Genomic DNA, 19,866 nt, shown 5'->3' with positions numbered 1-19,866 from the left:
ACACTAATCGCCGCTCCCACCAGAACACATCGGTCAGTGTTCGCAGCTATTGGCTGTCAGTGCTTATCGGATGCCAATTGCATGATGGTTTTCCAGCACACGGGCCAAATGTCAGTTGGCTTCTGTTGAACCAGCTAATACCAGCTTTTATTCAGTGTGTACCAACTGTTACTCTATCCCCAGCCTTCCTCTTTTCCCAGAAAGATCTCATGTGCAGTGCAACTAAGAATTTTGATCTTGTGCAGCATTTTGCAATACATGGGTATTTTTTTTTATTCATTTATTTTATTTTTTAGATATGTGGGCACTTTTATTTTAAATTTTTTTGTAAATTTTAAAAAGGTTTTAAATCGCATGCATTCATTTTAAGTGTACTGCCTATTTTTTTTTTTGGAAAAGACATGTAGAAGTCCAGGTGTTTGGGGACCAGCATGGAAATGCTGTCTATTTGTTTGAAAGAGATTGCAGTGTTCAAAGAAGACATCAGAAAATCATAGAGGAAGCACCTGGGGTAAGACTAATTCTGTTTCATTACAGGCATTCGTTAAAAAAAAATGTGTTTTTCATTTTTAGGGCATTGTGTTGCCATTGCCAATAAGGAGACTTATGCCCTGTACACACGATCGGTCCATCCGATGAGAACGGTCTGATGGACCGTTTTCATCGGTTAACCCGATGAAGCTGTCTGATGTGCCTACACACCATCAGTTAAATAACCGATCGTGTCAGAACGCGGTGATGTAAAACACAACGACGTGCTGAAAAAAACGAAGTTCAATGCTTCCAAGCATGCGTCTACTTGATTCTGAGCATGCGTGGATTTTTAACCGATGGTTGTGCCTACTAACGATCGTTTTTTTCTATCGGTTAGGTATCCATCGGTTAAATTTAAAACAAGATTGCTTTTTTTTTTTTTTTTAACCTATGAATAAATAACCGATGGGGCCTACACACGATCGGTTTGGTCCGATGAAACCGGTCCATCAGACCGTTCTCGGTTTGACTGATCGTGTGTACGCGGCATCAAGCCGGTCATAGGCGGATCAACTCTTAGCCAGTTCAGCAGGAATTGAGATTCGAACCATATATGGGCAGACTGAATGACTGAACAACTAGCCAGCCGAATTTTACATACGAATATTGCTAGTGGCTTTTATAGCCGCTTGCAATAATCATGGTCTTGTCCGGTGGGGTGGACGGCTTCCCGTCTCCCCGCTGGAGAACGCCTTGGCTGCATGGAAGGGCTTCCCCTGTCAACACTGTCTGTGTTAATGGGGGAATCGAGGTTCGAACCCGTTGTTGCAGAAAATAAATTTACTTTGTCTATGGCCGACCTTACTATTTTTGATCTATATTACTGACTGTTCTGCTGTATCATTGGTTAGTGTACAACTTTGCTTCTTTTAGCTTGTATGTTGAAAAAAGGTTTGTGATACATTTTTGTTCTTCAACGCAGCAGCTGTCCTAACCACCTTATTCAAATATAAATGTGTTTTAGTCAACACAGCAATGTATGGATTTTTGTGAATATTTTAATATGTTAACAGCCTGGAATCAGTCCCGAGGTCAGGAGGAAACTTGGAGAAGCTGCTGTCAAAGCTGCAAAAGCCGTCAACTATGTGGGTGCAGGTATGTCTCTATATTATGGAAGATGGGCATTTAGCCTGATGTGCAAGCAGGCATATCAGATTTGGAGTTGTCTAGCTGCAACAAAAATGTTTAGTTGCCTTTTTTGACAAATTGCCCCATTGTTGCTTTTAGGTACAGTAGAATTTATTATGGATTCACAGCAGAATTTCTATTTCATGGAGATGAACACCCGACTGCAGGTAGAGCATCCAGTCACAGAGATGATCACTGGAACTGACCTGGTGGAATGGCAGCTACGAGTAAGTCAAATCTTCTATATAGAATGGTTACAGAAAGAAATGAAGTCATTAGGGCATAAAAGCTGCAGTGTGAAAAGGTGACATTGAATGAGATTTTGGTTAATGTCAAAGCTGCCTTTTTCTCCAAACATTAGGATGGCAGCCAGGCAAGTAATATTTTTAGAAGTCGGCAGTGGCAGCCTACGTATATTTCTCAGCTCTGTTAGTTATTCCAACAGCCTCTCCAGAAGCTGTAGCCACTGCCGGAGCATCTGCTGTTTTGTACACTCCCCATGAAATCCAAGCATTTTTATGATTTAAATAAATACTATTCGTGTTTATTTAAATTTTTGGATTTTATTTTAATAGGCCCATTTATAGTGGCTACCACTGTCCATGCTTCACTGCACAACACTCCACACCATGCCTGCATTTTACAAGTCATTCATAAAATGCAGACCAGAGTGTGGTGCTAGAGAGATCCCATGGAGTTCTTTCTGCATAATGCTGCAATTCTAGGAGAGTCCCAAAGCAAGTGAATGACTGCTTTTATAAATGAACTCGTACACACGATCGGATTTCCAGAGGACAAATCCGTGGAATTTTGTGAAAAGGGCGTTGGCCGTGAACTTGGTATGCATACAGACGGCAGAACTTTTTCAGCCAACATACACGAAACAACGTGGTTTTTCAGCTCTTTAGCCCCACCCTTTGGACAACTTCTGCTAATGTTGTGCTATGGTTAGCATTGGTTCGGACCATGCGTGTTTGTGCTTTGGATTTTTTCCGACGTACTTGTGGACACATGATCGGATAATCTGACAAGACACATTTGTTGTCGGAAAATTTAAAAACATGCTATAAAACATCTGTTGTTGGAAATTCCGACCACAATTGTCCGATGGAGCGTACAAACGGTCGGATTATTAGACAAAACCCTGCCATCACACATTTGTTGTCGGAAAATCTGATCGTGTGTATGAGGCTTAAGTGTAGCCATTGCCACAAGCTGACACCATTTGAGAACCTGTGTTACAGTCCATGTTACCCAGTTAATATGCACTGCTTGCAGCAGCCATTCTCAGTTAGGGTTCCTCTAGAGCAGGCATCACTAAATGGTGGACCGTGGTCCAGACACACAGTCCTGTCTGGACTGCAACTGCACCACTTAGCCTGAGTGGATGCCTGTCCTGCTGCCATTGACATTTACAGCAGAGGGAGGGAGACACAGCAGGGTGGATTCCTCTTCTGTATATAAATTTGCCTGCCTGCTGCTGTTAAACTCACAGCTGAGAAGAGGGTGGGAGATATGACCTGAAAACTATTTGGGGGGGGAATAAGAAAGTTGGTTTACAGGCTTGCTTTGTTTTCTTGATGATGGGATACTACATAAATTCAATTTTATACAATTACAAACCACATTTCTAAGGAAGAGCACTGATTAAATGTTTCTATAATCTCTAATGGTAGAAGGATTTAGATCTCTAACAATAATGGCCTGGATTCACATAGCACTTACACGGTGTATCTCGAGATACGCCGCGTAAGTGTAACTAGATACGCCTGAAAATAGGCTTCTTACGACCGGCGTAACTTGCTTATACCGGCATATCTTGGGCGCATATTTACGCTGGAGGCATATGGGAAATTCGATTCCCATATGGTAATGAGTGAGATACGCCGATTCACAAACGTACTTGCACCCGGCGTATTAATATACGCTGTTTACGTAAGTCGTACGTCCGGCGTAATGTTAAGCCTCATAAAGCAGGGGTAAGTCATGTTAAGGTATGGACCAGGGAACAGCCATCGTATTTAACGTCGTTTACGTAGTAGTACGTGAATAGGGCTGGGTGTAGGTCACGTCGTAGGCAGTGATTCGACGTATCTTATGGAGTATTTACGACGTGATTCTGACGCATGCGTACTGGGATGCGTCCACGGGACGGCGCATGCGCTGTTCGTTCGGCCCATCATTTGCATGAGGTCACGCTTCATTTAAATGGATCACGCCCACCTTCCACCTACTTTGAATTAGGCGGGCTTACGCCGAGGAATTTACGTTACGCCGGCGCAACGTTGGAGCGAGTGCTTTGTGAATACTGTGCTCGCCGCAGCGTATATTCGATACGCTACGCCACGCCGGCATAACTATGCGCCGATCTAGCTGAATCCGGCCCAATGTGTTTATAATTTAGTGTCACTTTCTGAAGCTTGGAGTGCGGTTCATATATACTTTGAATACAAAAGTGAAGCGCTGTGAGATTGAATAATATGAATAATGTCCAAATGAGCGTATGTAGTCTTCAAAATATTAAAAGTGTTGAAAATGAAGAACCTCCACCGAGAATTCAGTGTGCAGATAAGGAAACGCACCACACCCTGTGCAGTCAAACTGCTTACCAGATCAACATCATTATAGGCATGTAGAGTTAAATAATGCAGGGATCAATGGCGGTCACACATTTTTCTTTCATGTAAAAGTGATCTGTGCAGCTATACAGCCAGTTAATTGCTTTTGCAGGTGGTGGAAGGGGGTCACCCTGTCGCTGCCTTTGCCAGGCCCACCATAAAATTGCAACATCCATTTCCATTTTATTCTCCAGAGACTTTGCTTTCAGAAAATATATATTGTTTGGGGGTTCTAAGTAATTTCTAGCAAAAAAAATGCTGATATGTTTGTACATGTATGTGTGAAATGTCTCGAAAGCAAGTAGTTAAAGCGGAGTTCCACCCAGGAAAACAACATTTGGCCAAAAGTACTAAAAAAATAAAATAAAATAAAAGTGAAAAAAAAAAAAAATTTATACTCACCCGAAATACCTGTTGCTATGCGGAAGTCCGTAATCTGCCTCTTCGGCACCGCGGAATGTTTTCTTCTTCTTCTTCTCCTAGTGAATGAGGCGCGCTGCTTTCTGGGAACTGTGTGTGTTCTCAGAGAGCAGCCGCCCATTCACAAGCCGGCACGAGACTCACACAGGCGTAGTAGGAAATGGGCAGTGAAGCCGTAAGGCTTCACTGCCTGTTTCCCCTAGTGTGAATGGCGGCGCGGGACCTGCATCGATCGTGGGATCGGCATCGGGGGGGCCATCAGCGCGGGCATGTAGGACAAGGTAAGTGTCCTTAGTAAATGTCAGCAGCTACACTGTTAGTAGCTGCTGGCTTTAAAAAAAAAAATAATTGCGGGTGGAATCCCGCTTTAATCTTTATTTTGCAGGCCTTAAAGTGGATGTAAACCTGATTCATGAAATTTGAGCTGGGTACATGTAAAGTCCCATGGCTTTCTCCTGCTCTGTTCTGTTATCAGCAGGATAACTTCTGACAAGTTTTCTATCAACCAAGATAAAAACAGCCTGAATTTTATGTCCGATTGGGTGCAATAGATTAGTGGAGAGCTGGTCTATTCACAGCACAGCTCTGCAAGTCTCTGTCTATGTGGGGTGAGTGTGTGCCTATCCTGGAGTCTCTCCAACACGTTGACCATTCCTAAACTTTCCATTCTGCTGTTCTGGCTGTTACGCTCAGGTGTGAATGCAGCCTATTGACTTCAGGCAAGAGTCGTGTGTGTGTGTTTTTTTTTTTTTTTTGTACAGGTCAAAAGGTCACCAATGTAAAAAGCAGAAAAATGCCTGTAATCTGCCTAAAAAGAAGCACCTGTACTTGTTTGCGTTTTCAGGCGACAGAACGCTCAGATGTGAACAGGGGCCATTTACATGAATAGGATTTTGCTTGTTGGGCGTTTTTTGGAACTTTTGAGATGAGTGTTTTACGCACTGAAAACGCTCAGGTGTGAATGTAGCCTAAAGGAAAGCATTGGTATTTTTCAGGTGGCTGCTGGAGAAAGGATCCCTCTAACACAGGAAGAGATTACTCTGAGTGGCCATGCATTTGAAGCTAGGATATATGCAGAAGATCCAAATAATAACTTCATGCCTGGAGCCGGCCCACTTCTACATCTTTCTACTCCACCAGACGATCTTTACACTCGCATTGAAACTGGAGTCAGGCAAGGTGATCATGCATGTTAATTCTTTGTGTATGGAGGAATATGTATAGTTTGTAAACTTTCGATAAAATGTCAGTCGATTAACTATCCGAACCAGTAACGGATACAAATAATGCTGGTCAAAAAATGCACTTCATTTAGGTTTTACAAAATCCTCTGTGACCACTTTCCAGGTTTCTATTAGGACTTATTGTCTGCTCTGTTGTACAACTGGAAACAAAGAATAGGCTGGAAAACACTAGTTTGCATTTTTCTAGGTTCAGATCACTCGGTAGGATGAGGATATTGGCCTATATTGATATTGGTCCCCCCAGAGTCGGGGTAAATGCATTGCTTTCAGGTTAGACTGGCTTTGAGAGCTAGCTATCCTGAGAATATTTATGAAGAAAAGTAAAAGTGATTGATTAAACCCCAAACCAATAATGTAATGTATTACAGCTAACCTATCGTTTAGATGTGGTTGCTACATCAGTTTTAACCTAGTTATCTGATCAGTAACACGCTTCCTTTTTATTAGAGAGCCCTTACTCTGGATGAAGGAGCACAGGGGACACTTTTGGGCAGCAGCCTTGTTCCAAACTCCAGCTAATACTTTATAAGCAGTTCAGCAAGCATTTGTTTTCTTTTGGGATAGAGGTTTTACATAATTTGATCACTATAAGCCCTCTGCTAGTGTAAAATGTTTGTCTCATTTCTGTAACTGGTTCTGCTGGCGAGCTTGTTCTTTTGAAATACAATAGACATACTGGCTGGATCAGCAGGTGAAAAGAAAGGCTAAAATAGAAAATGAATACAACCATTACATCTAAGAAATGGTAAGCTGCAATATAATGTTTGCTTTTTGCATTCAATACCACATTGAAATGATTGTAAAGTCTTGTGAGTTTTTTTTTTTTTTTTTATGACAAACATGTCCTACTTGCCTGCTCTGTGCAGTGGATTTGCACAGAGCAGCCCAGATCCTCCTCTTCTCAGGTCCCTCTTCTGTGCTACTGGCCCCTCCCCTCCTGTCGAGTGCCCCCACAGCCAGCAGCTTACTATGGGGGCACCTAAGCTGAGCTGCAGCTCTGTGTGTCCATTCAGACACTGAGCTGCCATTTGACCCCCGATTGGCTACCACGTCAGCAAAAATCTGTTTGCCAATCTGGAGGGAGAGTCTTGGATGGCCGAGGGACTTGTGGACATCCCTGGACAAATGGGGCTCAGGTAAGTATTGAGGGGGTGCTGGGTAGGCTGCTACACACAGAAGGCTTTTTATCTTGATGCAAAGAATGCATTAAGATAAAAAATAAATAAAAAATATTCTGCCTTTTTTAAAACTCCTTCAAGGCGGTGTAATGTAACAATGAATTGCACATTAGTGTAAGTCCAAGTTCAACTTAAAAAAAAAAAAATATATATATATATATATATATATATATATATATAATTTTTTTTTTTTTATTGGGAGCCTATAAAGCAATGCACCCATGATGAGCAGATCACAAGTGTAGTGTCAGGCTCCTGCAGACTGTCAGTGTAGCTGTCTGCCCATACCTTATACAGACAGGCATTTACTGAATGGCAGGAAGATCAATGCCTCTCTGCCTCTTCATTGGCTCCTGCTGCTGTCAATCACAACCAGTGAGCCGGGGGCGGAAGCATGCCCCATTCTGTGTGTCTTATGGACACACAGAGCGGGGCTCGGAGCGAGCACACATAGGGAAAGGAGTCTAAAGGATTGGGGCTGCTCTGTGAAAAACCCTATGAACAGAGCAGGTAAGTATGACATGGTGGTTATTTAAAAAAAAATAATAATAATTAAGCCTTCGAATTGGGAAACTTCATATAAAACATGCTGTTTTGCAGAGGACTTTTGTTTAATTTTTCTTGCTCAATAACGTTGCTTTGTTTTTTTTTTCTCCTTTTCCAAAACTGACAGGCGATGAGGTTTCTGTACACTACGATCCCATGATTGCCAAATTGGTGGTTTGGGCAAAGGATCGGCAAGCGGCACTGACAAAATTGAGATATTGCTTACGGCAGTACAATGTAAGTAAAACCACTTTGAACCGTTTTCTATAGCATCGCTGTTTAATCAACTTCTGTCGAAAGTACATGTTTGAAAATGTTGCATTAATCGGTGGTTGCAGCCGCTGATCGGTGTATTGTGAAAGCGTTTGGTGCCACTAGTCGGCATACACTGTTGTGTCGGGGGGGGGGGGGGGGGGGGGAATTCCAATATTCACCTTGTGTGTTTAGAGGAATCCTATTATTATTATTTTTTTCTGCCAACAGTGTATTGCTAGATGTAGCCTGTTAACTTCACACTGATAAATGTCTGTTATGAGCTTAAGACCAGGAAGTTGACAGTGCAGCAATTATCTGACCAGATGTCTCCTAAAGCAGAGTACTGTATACATGCTGATTTTAAGTAGGACATGTCTTGTCATAAAAAATATTATTATATTGCATTTTTTTTTTCCCAGCCAGCAGTTTGAGCGAAAAAAACAAAACTTACAGATCTCTGCATCAACACGAGATCTTGATGCAAGGATCTCCCCTGCTGTGTCTTTGTATTTGGACAGTGGGGATTGGACACAGAATATCAACCAAAAATCCAGAAAAAAAAAACACATGATACAGATGTTATCAATCGAGTTGCAGTTCAGTGAGTAAAATATGTATTTCATACCCAAGCAAAACATGACTTGGTACTTGGTGGAGAAACCCTTTTTGGCAATAAGAGGTAAGACGTTTGCACACCTCTCAGCGGGGGCTTTTGGTCCACTCTTCTTTACAGATATTCTCCTAAATCTTTCAGGTCACTTGGCAACTCAGTTTCCGTAAATTTTCTATAGGATTAGGGTCTGGAGATTGGCTAGGCCACTCCACCATAAACTTAATGTGCTTCTTCTTGAGCCACTCCTTTGTTGCCTTGGCGGTATGTTTTTGGGTCATTGTCATGCTGGAAGACCCATCCACGACACATCTTCATTGTTCTGGCTGAGGGAAGAAGGTTTTTCCTCTAAGATTTTACAATACATGGCCCCGTCCATTGGCCCCTCAACGTGGCAAAGTCAGCCTGTACCTTTTAGGTACCTTCAGCCTGTACCAGAGAAACGACCCCAAAGCATAATGTTTCCACCTCTGTGCTTGACTGTAGGGACGGTGTTCTTAGGGTCCTAGTCAACATTTTTTTTTTTTCTCCAAACGCAGCGAATCAAGTTTATGCCAAAGGGCTCAATTTTGGTCTCATCTGACCACAGCACTTTCTCCCAATTCTTCTCTGAATCCTTTTAGATGTTCATTGGCAAACTTCAGACGGGCCTGTACTTGTGCATTCTTGAGGATGGGAACCTTGCAGGCACTGCAGGATACCAATCCATGGTGGCGTATTGTGTTAATGTTTTTTTTTTTTTGGTGACTGTGGTCCCAACTGCCTTGAGATCATTCACAAGCTCCTCCTGTTTAGTTCTAGGCTTATCTCTCACTTTTCTCATGATCCCCCATGATTACCTCATGAGGTGAAATCTTGCATGGAGCTCCAGACCAAGGGTGATTGATGGTTATTTCTTTATCGTTACATCACGGGACACAGAGCGGCATTCATTACTATATGGGTTATATGGAGTACCTTCAGGTGATGGACACTGGCAATCTCAAACAGGAAATGCCCCTCCCTATATAACCCCCTCCCATAGGAGGAGTACCTCAGTTTTTACGCCAGTGTCTTAGGTGTTGGTCATGGTTTAGCTTGCCTCCGCATCCTTGGGATTAGGTGAGCTAACCGGTTCTGTCCAAAGGCCTCAGCGCTAAAGTGGTCAGTAACCGGACCCCAAACCCTTGGGGTATAGCCCATAATGCTTTTCTTTTTAGAGAGCTGGACCCTGGGCCCAGAACTTAGAAACCTTTGGGTGCCTAATGTTTTCTGTTGCCAGAGTGCTATATGGGCCCAGGACAGTGGATCCTTCATAGGAACCCAGGGCCTGAAGGTCTAGACATCCCCACGGAGATGGGGGAAAATTGGGCCTCTTGCTTGGCAAAGTCCTGCGGCATGGAGCAGGTAAGTGAGGGGAAAACTTGCGGAACTTGGTTCTTAGCAGGTTTTTTCTGGGGGGTCACAGGGGACATGCCTAAAGTTATGCGCTGCATCTGGCAAACTAGTCACATATCTTAATGATAGGATGGCTCTATGTGTATTTTTTCCCCATAAGAAGTGACCTCCCTTGTAGTGTTGGAAAAGCATTTGAGTAGGGCCTGTGTAATATAAAGTGTATGTGTGTGTCAGAGAGCTATGCTTACCTGCAAGCCTCCAGGCGATGCTCCATCAGTCTTCCTCCTCAGAGCCTGCAAAGCAGGCAAAACGCTGACCTCCTCGTGGTTCCAGCTGGAGCAGAGAGGCTCCCTTCCCCCCACCCCCCCCCCCCCCTATCGGCGGGCGCGCGCGCGTTCACGTGTTATAGGCGCAATTCGCGCCGTTTAGCTGAGGGGGGAAGGGCGGGTCAGTCCTTTAAGGAAGGGGCGGCCCTTTCTTTTTCGTTCCAAACAGCTCATTCGATACATTGGAACTGGGGAGGAAAGACCAGAGCGGCAGCACGGGGCGCCGAGGACACACAGTGGCCAAAAAGAATATTGCAGTCTTCAGAAGACTGTTTTCAAGCCTAGAAATAGGCTGTTTCTTTCCATCTCATAGTTTTTCTTGCAATACTACTCAGGGGGACAGAATGCTTTTTCTTTCCTGGATTTGAAACAAAAAAAAAAAAAAAAAAAAAAAAAAAAAAATTGAAAAAAAAGTGAAAAAAAAAAAAAAAAAGTCATCTAGGGGAGAGGAAGCATTTTTTATCCCCCAAACAGGTGTTTGGGCAATTAACTTTTATAGTTCCAAGTACCAATAAGTAGCAGGTGTACCTCGGTATTGTACCATGGCATCCGGGTCAGAGGGTACAAGAGGTGGGGATTCCCCCAGAGAGTCTGAGGTCTCGGACAAAGCTATGCCGCTGCTTTCCCCACAGGGAGCCTTGGGGCCATCGGGATCTGGGGCTGGAGCTGGCGCGGGTCAGTCCGACCCTAAGATGGTCACGGACGAGGTATTACTCACCTCTTTAAGAGAGATGGAGAAAAGAATGGGAAAAATGATAGCCACAGCTATGCGGGGCAGTAAACGGATTAGATCTCCGTCGCCCGAGCGTGGACCCTCAGAAGAGGAGGTCCTTTCCTCAGGGGAATTGGACGATCTCTTGGACAAGGACCAAGTAGGTTCAGGGATCGAAGCCGGATACAGAGGAGTCTGGAGCAGTCTCCCAAGGGGAGGGCTGGTGGATTCAAGCCTTAACGGACTTGGTCCATAATGCATTCAACTTGCCAGTACCAGATCTCCAGGTATCGACGGTTTCAGCTTTGGGCTCACTGAGGGCGCCTCAAAGCAATGCAGTGTTTCCGATCCACCCTCTATTAGAGGGAGTTTTGTTCCAAGATTGGAACAAGCCAGATAAAATCTTCTTACCACCTAAAAGATTCTCTGCCCTATATCCTATGGAAGATACATTTTCCAAGAAATGGGCTACTCCTGCAGTGGACGCAGCCATCTCATGTGTTAACAAGTCGTTAACATGCCCTGTAGAAAACATACAGGTATTCAAGGATCCAGTTGATAAACGCTTGGAAGCACTACTTAAGAACTCCTTCACTACTGCAGGGGCAGTAGTACAGCCAGCTGTGGCTGCGATTGGGGTTGCTCAAGCATTATCGGATCAAATTAAGCAGATGCTTAAACTTATTCCTGCCCAGCAGGCAGAAGAATTTTCGGATGTCCCTAGGGCCATATGTTTTACGGTAGACGCAATTAAGGATTCTATCCAGCAAGCGTCACGTTTATCGTTATCCCTTATCCATATGAGAAGACTCTTATGGTTAAAGAGCTGGGAGGCCGAGCCCCCATGCAAGAAGCTCCTGGTAGGGTTTCCCTTCTATGGAGGACGACTCTTCGGAGAAGACCTAGATAAATACATTCAGACCATTTCAAACGGCAAAAGTACTCTCTTGCCAACTAAGAAGAAGTTTCAGGGGCCTGCGTTTAAACGACAGTACTCCCCTGGGCAGGGGCCCTCTAATGCCAAACAGTATCGACGGCCTCCTGCGAAAGCAAACTTCGGCTTCAACAGCAAGTCTCAAGGACAGGCTGCTAGAGGCAGAAAGCAGTGGTTTCGCAAACCAGCAAAACCAGCCCCCAAGCCAACCTTATGAAGGGGCGCCCCCACCCACGAAGGTGGGGGGAAGGCTGCGACTCTTTTCAGAGGTTTGGGAAGCCAGCATTCCCGACGAGTGGGTACGGTCTTCCGTGGCCACGGGCTACAAATTAGATTTCCTAAAGTTTCCTCCTCCTCATTTCCAGGAGTCGAGGATTCCAAACGATCCGGAGAAAGGAGCCGCATTAATGTCGGCATTAAATCATCTACTTTCCCAGGAAGTAATAGTAAAGGTACCAGTCCTGGAACAGGGGCTAGGTTTCTACTCCAACCTATTCATCATCCCGAAGTCCAATGGAGATGTCAGGCCAATTTTGGACCTAAAGATGGTAAATGCATACCTAAAGATCCGCTCATTTCGGATGGAATCCGTGCGGTCAGCAGCTGCCACACTCCAAAAGGACGACTTCATGGCGTCCATAGACATAAAGGATGCCTACCTTCATGTTCCAATTTATCAGCCACATCAAAAATATCTACGCTTCATGGTGGCTTCGCGTCACTTCCAATTCGTGGCGCTTCCCTTCGGGTTGGCTACGGCCCCCCGGGTGTTCACGAAGGTCCTAGCTCCAATCCTAGCCAAACTAAGGATCCAAGGGGTCACGATCCTAGCATACCTGGACGACCTCCTAGTCATAGATCACTCGTCTCCCGGCTTGGAGCGAGCAGTGGCCCTCACGGTCCAATACCTCGAGAAGTTCGGCTGGGTCCTAAATCGAGAAAAGTCAGCTTTCCTGCCCACAAGGCAGTTGGAATATCTCGGCATGAGATTAGACACAGAACAACAAAGAGTGTTTCTACCTCTGAGGAAGGTCAAAGCCATCAAGGAATTAATCCTACTGGTTCTAAGCAAAAAGGAACCGACTATTCGCCTATGTATGAGGTTACTAGGCAAGATGGTGGCCACATTCGAGGCGGTACCATACGCCCAGAGTCACACTCGCATCCTGCAGGCAGCCATCCTGTCAGCATGGAGCAGAAGGCCACAGGCCTTGGATATCCCGTTGCCGCTCTCATCAAGAGTCCGACAAAGTCTGTGTTGGTGGTTAGACCCTCAGAACCTACTGAAGGGGAGATCTTTCAGCCCAGTGGCTTGGAAGATAGTGACCACAGACGCCAGCCTGACAGGCTGGGGAGCAATTTTGGATGGTTGCACTCGCCAAGGTACTTGGGCAAAGCTAGAGGAGCAGTTGCCCATCAACATCTTGGAGCTCAGAGCTGCTCGACTAGCCCTCAGGGCTTGGACGTCAAAATTGCAGGGGTTCCCGGTGAGAATTCAATCAGACAATGCCACGGCCGTGGCATACATAAATCACCAAGGGGGAACCAGGAGTCAAGCCGCTCAGAGAGAGGTGAGCTTGATTCTCCTATGGGCAGAGGCTCATGTGCCCTGCATATCGGCAATATTCATTCCCGGAGTGGACAACTTTTAGGCGGACTTCTTAAGCCGCCAGACTCTATGGCCGGGGGAATGGTCTCTGCATCCACAAATCTTTCAAGCACTCTGCCAAAGATGGGGAGTGCCGGACGTGGATGTCATGGCATCGAGACTCAACAAGAAGCTAGACAGGTTCATGTCCCGCTCAAGGGATCCGATGGCCTGCGGAACCGATGTGCTGGTTTGCCCTTGGCATCAGTTCAAACTTCTTTATGCGTTTCCCCCGCTCCAGTTACTACCCCGCCTGCTGCGCAGGATCAGGGTGGAGCACATACCAGTCATCCTGGTAGCTCCAGCATGGCCCAGAAGGGCATGGTACTCACTAATCTTAAGGATGGTAGTGGGAGACCCTTGGACTCTTCCTCTACGGCCAGACCTGCTATCGCAAGGTCCGATCCTCCACCCTGCCTTACGGCATCTAAATTTGACGGCCTGGAAGCTGAATCCCTGATTCTCAGGGGTAGAGGTCTGTCTCAGAAAGTAATCTCTACCCTAATCAGAGCCAGGAAACCGGTCTCTAGGGTGATTTATCACAGGGTCTGGAAGGCCTATGTAGGCTGGTGTGAGTCCAAGCTATGGCTTCCTCGCAAATTCACCATTGATAGAGTTTTAAGTTTTCTCCAGCTAGGAGTGGATAAAGGATTGGCATTAAGCACAATCAAAGGACAGATCTGCTCTGTCAGTGTGGTTTCAGCGGCCGCTGGCCACCCACTCGCTGGTTAAGACCTTCCTTCAAGGGGTCTTACGTATTAAACCTCCAGTTAAATCCCCGCTTTGCCCGTGGGATTTAAACCTTGTTCTGTCAAGTTTACAGAAACAACCGTTTGAGCCGTTGGCTGAAATTCCTTTGGTTTTACTGACAAGGAAGTTAGTATTTTTGGTCGCCATAGTTTCCGCAAGAAGAGTATCGGAACTGGCGGCCTTATCCTGTAAGGAACCATATCTTATTTTTCATAAGGACAGGGTCGTTCTCCGCCCTCATCCTTCCTTCCTACCGAAGGTTATATCCAGTTTTCATTTGAACCAGGATTTGGTATTACCATCCTTCTTCCCTAAACCTACTTCCAGAAAGGAAGGGTTGCTGCATACCTTGGATATCGTCAGGGCCATGAAGGCCTATCTTAAAGCTACAAAGAAGATCCGGAAAACAGATGTGCTGTTCATATTACCGGATGGGCCCAAGAAGGGGCAGGCAGCTGCAAAGTCCACCATTTCTAGGTGGATTAAGCAATTAATCACTCAGGCCTACGGCTTGAAAGGGTTGCCTCCTCCAGTATCATTAAAGGCTCATTCTACTAGGGCCATGGGCGCCTCCTGGGCAGCACACCACCAGATCTCTATGGCTCAAGTTTGCAAGGCGGCAACCTGGTCTTCTGTCCACACGTTTACAAAATTCTACCAGTTGGACGTAAGAAGGAATTCTGATACAGCCTTTGGGCAGGCAGTGATGCAGGCTGCAGTTTGAGACCCTCGGATTCCGGGGGCTCCTCTTTTTTGAGTTAAATTTAAAATTTAAGATTATTTTTCTCAACTAAGTTGGATTTATTATGATTTGAGTATTTCTCTAAATTAAATCCTTTTGTCTTGGAGATGTTCTCCCTCCCCTCATTGTAAGCATTGCTTTGGGACATCCCATATAGTAATGAATGCCGCTCTGTGTCCCGTGATGTAACGATAAAGAAAAAGAGATTTTTAATACAGCTTACCTGTAAAATCTTTTTCTTGGAGTACATCACGGGACACAGAGCTCCCACCCCTCTTTTGAGGACCATTTTGGGAGGCATACTGCTTGCTACAAAACTGAGGTACTCCTCCTATGGGAGGGGGTTATATAGGGAGGGGCATTTCCTGTTTGAGATTGCCAGTGTCCATCACCTGAAGGTACTCCATATAACCCATATAGTAATGAATGCCGCTCTGTGTCCCGTGATGTACTCCAAGAAAAAGATTTTACAGGTAAGCTGTATTAAAAATCTCTTTTTTGTATTTCTTCCATTTGTGAATAATCGCTCCAACAATTGTCTCCATCTCGCCAAGCTTCTTACTGATGGTCTTTCCAGCCTTGTGCAGGTCTACAATCTTGCTTGTGACGTCCTTTGACAACTCTTGCCCATAGTGGTGAGGTTTGAATGGAAGAAAGATTCTGAGGACAGGTGTCTTTTTATACACGTAACGAGTTGTTATTAAACTGACAGAACTGATCTGTGTACCACATGAGCACATACTGTAGCCAGTCTGTGAGAGACAGAATTATTGTTGGTTGGTAGGGGGGTCAAATACTTATTTTACTCACTGAACTGCATGCTATAACATTTTGTATTGCGTGTTTTCTGGATTTTTGGTTGATATTCTGTCTCTATTATTTAAAATACATCTATGATAAACCCTTAATTTGTAAGTGAGCAAACTTACCCAAAAAATCAGCAGGGGATCAAATTTCCTCACTGTACATGCTGTAAATAAGTCGGTAATTCTTGTTCCAGGTCAGCTAGTCGAAGTATCAAAGGCAATTCATCAACATGACAGCAATACAGCTAGCATTTCAGAAGAGGCCAGCAATGGCAGCCTCTGTGATTTCTCTCCATCTGTAATAACGCAGTACCAAAATGTATTTGGTCACTGAACTTCTTTTTGAATGCTAACGATCTTATACACATGTACATCGTGGGATTACATTTTATTAGCTTTGTTTTGATTCTCTGTTTTAAAATGCTCAGGTTAATAGAAAATCTATATTATAATTGCTCTCTTCTCTGTTTCATTTTCACACTCTTTTATATGTTTATTGATTTGCCTTCTGGCCTGTCTTTACAGATTGTAGGACTGAGCACCAATATTGATTTCCTCCTTAGTCTCTCCGGACATCCAGCATTTGAAGCAGGGGATGTACATACCAATTTTATCCCCCAGCATTATAACAAGCTGTTTCCTCCTAAGAAAGGAATCTCCAATCAGATGTTGTGCCAGGCTGCTCTGGGTCTCATTCTGAAGGAGCAAATCTTAACTGATGAGTTCAATGTGCATTGGGAAGGTTTGTTTCCCTATGTTCTATATACAGTATCCTATACTAATTGAAATATGTAGTCTGATCTCACATAGTATTTTACAACAGTGCATACAGATAAAGATTTAGTAATCTCCTGAGAAGCAGTAGACCGTGACTCCTATTTTTATGGGCATTGGGCAGTTTAACTAAATTGTGTTGCTCCATTATAATGCAAGTGTGCATTTATGTAGTGTGGATGGAAATGGTAGCACCTGTAGTGATGTCATTGTGTCATGTTTATGCTGTGGCTGACGGTAGTGTGCAACTGTGTCCTCAAACTATGTACTTTGAGATTTAAAGGCCATACAGGCATACCCCGCTTTTAAGTACACAATGGGGTTTATTTACTAAAGTTGGAAAGCGCAAAATCAGGCTCACTTCTGCATAGAAACAAATGAGCTTTTAACGCCAGCTTGTATAATTAAGCCTGGTAATAAAACCTGGAAGCTCATTGGTTTTTATGCAGAAGTGAGCCAGATTTTGCGCTTTCCAGCTTTAGTAAATAAACTCCATTGTGTACTTAAAAGTGGGGTATGCCTGTATTATAGATGAGACAATTGTAGCCACATTAGTTCAAGAATTAATGGTTAGTCCAGGTTAAAGGATACGTTCACCTTTTGTAACATGTTGCACCCATATTCATGTTCCAAACAGACCTGCCCCTGCACCTCCCTGATCCCTGCTGTGACAGCTCATTGGGGTTCTTCTCCCTCCCTGTTAGCTGTCACAATAAAACAAACAAAACAATAAATGTGGCCAAGCGGGGCTCCGTTCATGTTACTGATTAAGACCCGGTTCACACTGGGGCAACACGACAGGCGGCTCAGCCGCCTGACGTGTCGCGTCCCATTCACTGCAATGGAACCGTTCTAATAGGAGCTACGAAAAAAGGTTCCTGTAGTATTTCGGGGGCGACTCGGGGCGATCTGCATTGACTTCTATACAGAAGGCGTTTTGCAAATCGCCTCTGAAGTCGTCCTCAGGACGACTAGCAGAGTCGCCCCCGAAGTCGTGCCGCCTATGTGTGAACCGACTCTTACAGGGCTATATTAAAAATGATACATTACAAATCCTAAGGAGTTGAAGCTTAAAGTGGTAGTAAACGCTCTGGATTTTTATTTATTTTAACTACAGGTAAGCGTATAATAAAACTTACCTGTATAATTAATTTCTCCTAAACATGCACCACTTAGGAGATATTCACTTGGTTGGCAGCTGGTGACATCACTGGCGCATGTGCCCAAAAGGAATGGCATACCTGTGCCTTTCCTTCAAAAGCTCTTTTGTAAAGCCGGTGCAAGGATTTTTATCTACTTGGGCAAAGGTATATCTTGCCAATTCCCCCCTCCACAACGGCAGTCAGAAAACGTCAGTTACTCACGAAATGCAATATTCAGCTGATGGTTGGTAATATAGATTCCTATATTTCAATTTATTTATTAGGATCCTAAGTAGAATGTCTTCTGCAAGTGTTGGGCTGAGTACTGTCTGGGGGTTCAATTACAGTGCTACAGAATTCTTTCACACTATAGGGTTGGTTTACTAAAGATAAATACACTATTCAAGATGCAAGGAGAGTTTTAATTCTTAGATAATGTGCATGGGGGGGAAAAACACAGCATTTTTTCTTGCACATGATTGCATGATGGAACTCCTTCACTAAGCTCTGGGGAAAATTCCCTTGCAAATTGCAACTGCACTTGCAGAGTGAACAGTCTGTTTTACTTTAGTAAATCAACCCCTATATGTGGTGATGCTAAAAAGCACAGAAGAGAAGTTAGTGGTGCAAAATAAAATATTTCTGCATGTTTAGCTCAAAATGCCATTACGGTGTATATGGTTTCCTTTCTGAGTGAGAAACCATGATCTTGTTGACAATAATTCTTTTGAACCATTTTCTGCTTGTGGGAACATTCTATAAAATGTGTTGCTATTTTGCAGTATTGCAAAAGAGACTTAAAATGCTTTTAAGACAGGTGGATTCGGGGAACATAGAATGAAAGTAAATGTACTGTAATTTTGCATTGTCTGCAAGAAACTGCGCAAAATGTGGAAATGTGACGTTTACTATTTTGCTTTGTAGACAAATTCTCTCCGTTTGCTTCTGGCAGTGGCAGACGAATAAATGTTTTGTATACCAGGAACCTCGCATTACTGGATGGAGACAATAGTAAGTGAATTTGTGTTTCTGGATATATTGTGTGATAATTAAAAAATGTCTTTCTCTAGAGTAGAAGCACATGAATGCCTTCGAACTTGGGTTCATTCTGCAATATTACCTTTTTAAAAGATAAGTTCACCTTTTAAATAATAATAAAAAATAAAAATTAATAAATGCACATTTGTTTGCAGGTAAAGAAATGTGCAAATTTAATTATTTTTTATTTTTTTATTTTAGAACGCTGATGCCATGTATGTCTCCTGTAGACTGTCAGTGTAACCTGTCTGTCTACCTGTTAATCGCATAGACAGGCAGTAATACATTGTTGGGAAGCATCAATTAACTACCACAGCGCTTAACAGCTGAGAACTGAGAACTACAAGCCAATAGCCTCAAAAGGCAAAGTTCTCCTTTTTCTTAGACTGTCTGGAGTATAGGAGATGCACGTTGTTGGTTTTGTTGGCTAATTTATAATAATGCAAGATTATGCTTCTTTCTCTTTTTTTTTTTTTTTGTCTGGCAAAGAAACTTGCATGTTTGAAATCCTTAAAAGAGAAATATATATATATATATATATATATATATATATATATATATATATATATATATATATATATATATATATATATATATATATATATATATATATATATTTTTTTTTTTTCTGAATCATACTTTCCTAGATGGATGCAGCATCAGTTTAATGCTGCATCTGTCCTCTCTGGGAACCAGAGCCATCAAACACCGCTGACGGCAAAACATCAGTCTCTTGGACTGGGAACCAAGCCATTAAACACCGCTGATTGCTCAGTTCTCAGGGCTCCATGAACAGAGCCCCCATCGCATGCTCACTTGACCACTGGGCTTGGAGGGGGCGGGAGTGGCTGGCTTATGCCGTGTACACACGGTCGTTTTTTGTGATGAAAAAAAAGTCATTTAAGATGACTGTGTGTGGGGAAAACGTCTCTTTGTCTTCTGAAAAACTACAAAAAAAAAAATTCGAGCATGCTTCAATTTTTGTATGTCGTTTTTCAAAACGTCGTTTTTTGTGTCATAAAAAATGACCCTGTGTAGGCTAAAACAAAGTTTTTAAACCCGCGCATGCTCAGTAGCAAGTTAT

General features: G+C 43.6%; 1 protein-coding gene across 1 annotated transcript in view; it reads left to right on the top strand.

Annotated features, from left to right (window-relative positions):
• MCCC1 (methylcrotonyl-CoA carboxylase subunit 1) overlaps window positions 1–19,866 on the top strand; it is a 58,338-nt gene that overhangs the window by 22,603 nt on the left and 15,869 nt on the right. The window contains exons 8-14 of the mRNA XM_040349444.1: window positions 400–511; window positions 1,548–1,629; window positions 1,762–1,889; window positions 5,696–5,879; window positions 7,796–7,905; window positions 16,354–16,570; window positions 18,669–18,755. Of these exons, the coding sequence (XP_040205378.1) occupies window positions 400–511; window positions 1,548–1,629; window positions 1,762–1,889; window positions 5,696–5,879; window positions 7,796–7,905; window positions 16,354–16,570; window positions 18,669–18,755 (920 nt within the window). The remainder of the gene's footprint in view (window positions 1–399; window positions 512–1,547; window positions 1,630–1,761; window positions 1,890–5,695; window positions 5,880–7,795; window positions 7,906–16,353; window positions 16,571–18,668; window positions 18,756–19,866) is intronic.

Source organism: Rana temporaria, chromosome 4 (genome assembly GCF_905171775.1).
Source record: "Rana temporaria chromosome 4, aRanTem1.1, whole genome shotgun sequence".
Lineage (NCBI taxonomy): Eukaryota > Metazoa > Chordata > Amphibia > Anura > Ranidae > Rana > Rana temporaria.
This window is presented reverse-complemented; position numbering and strand designations above follow the sequence as displayed.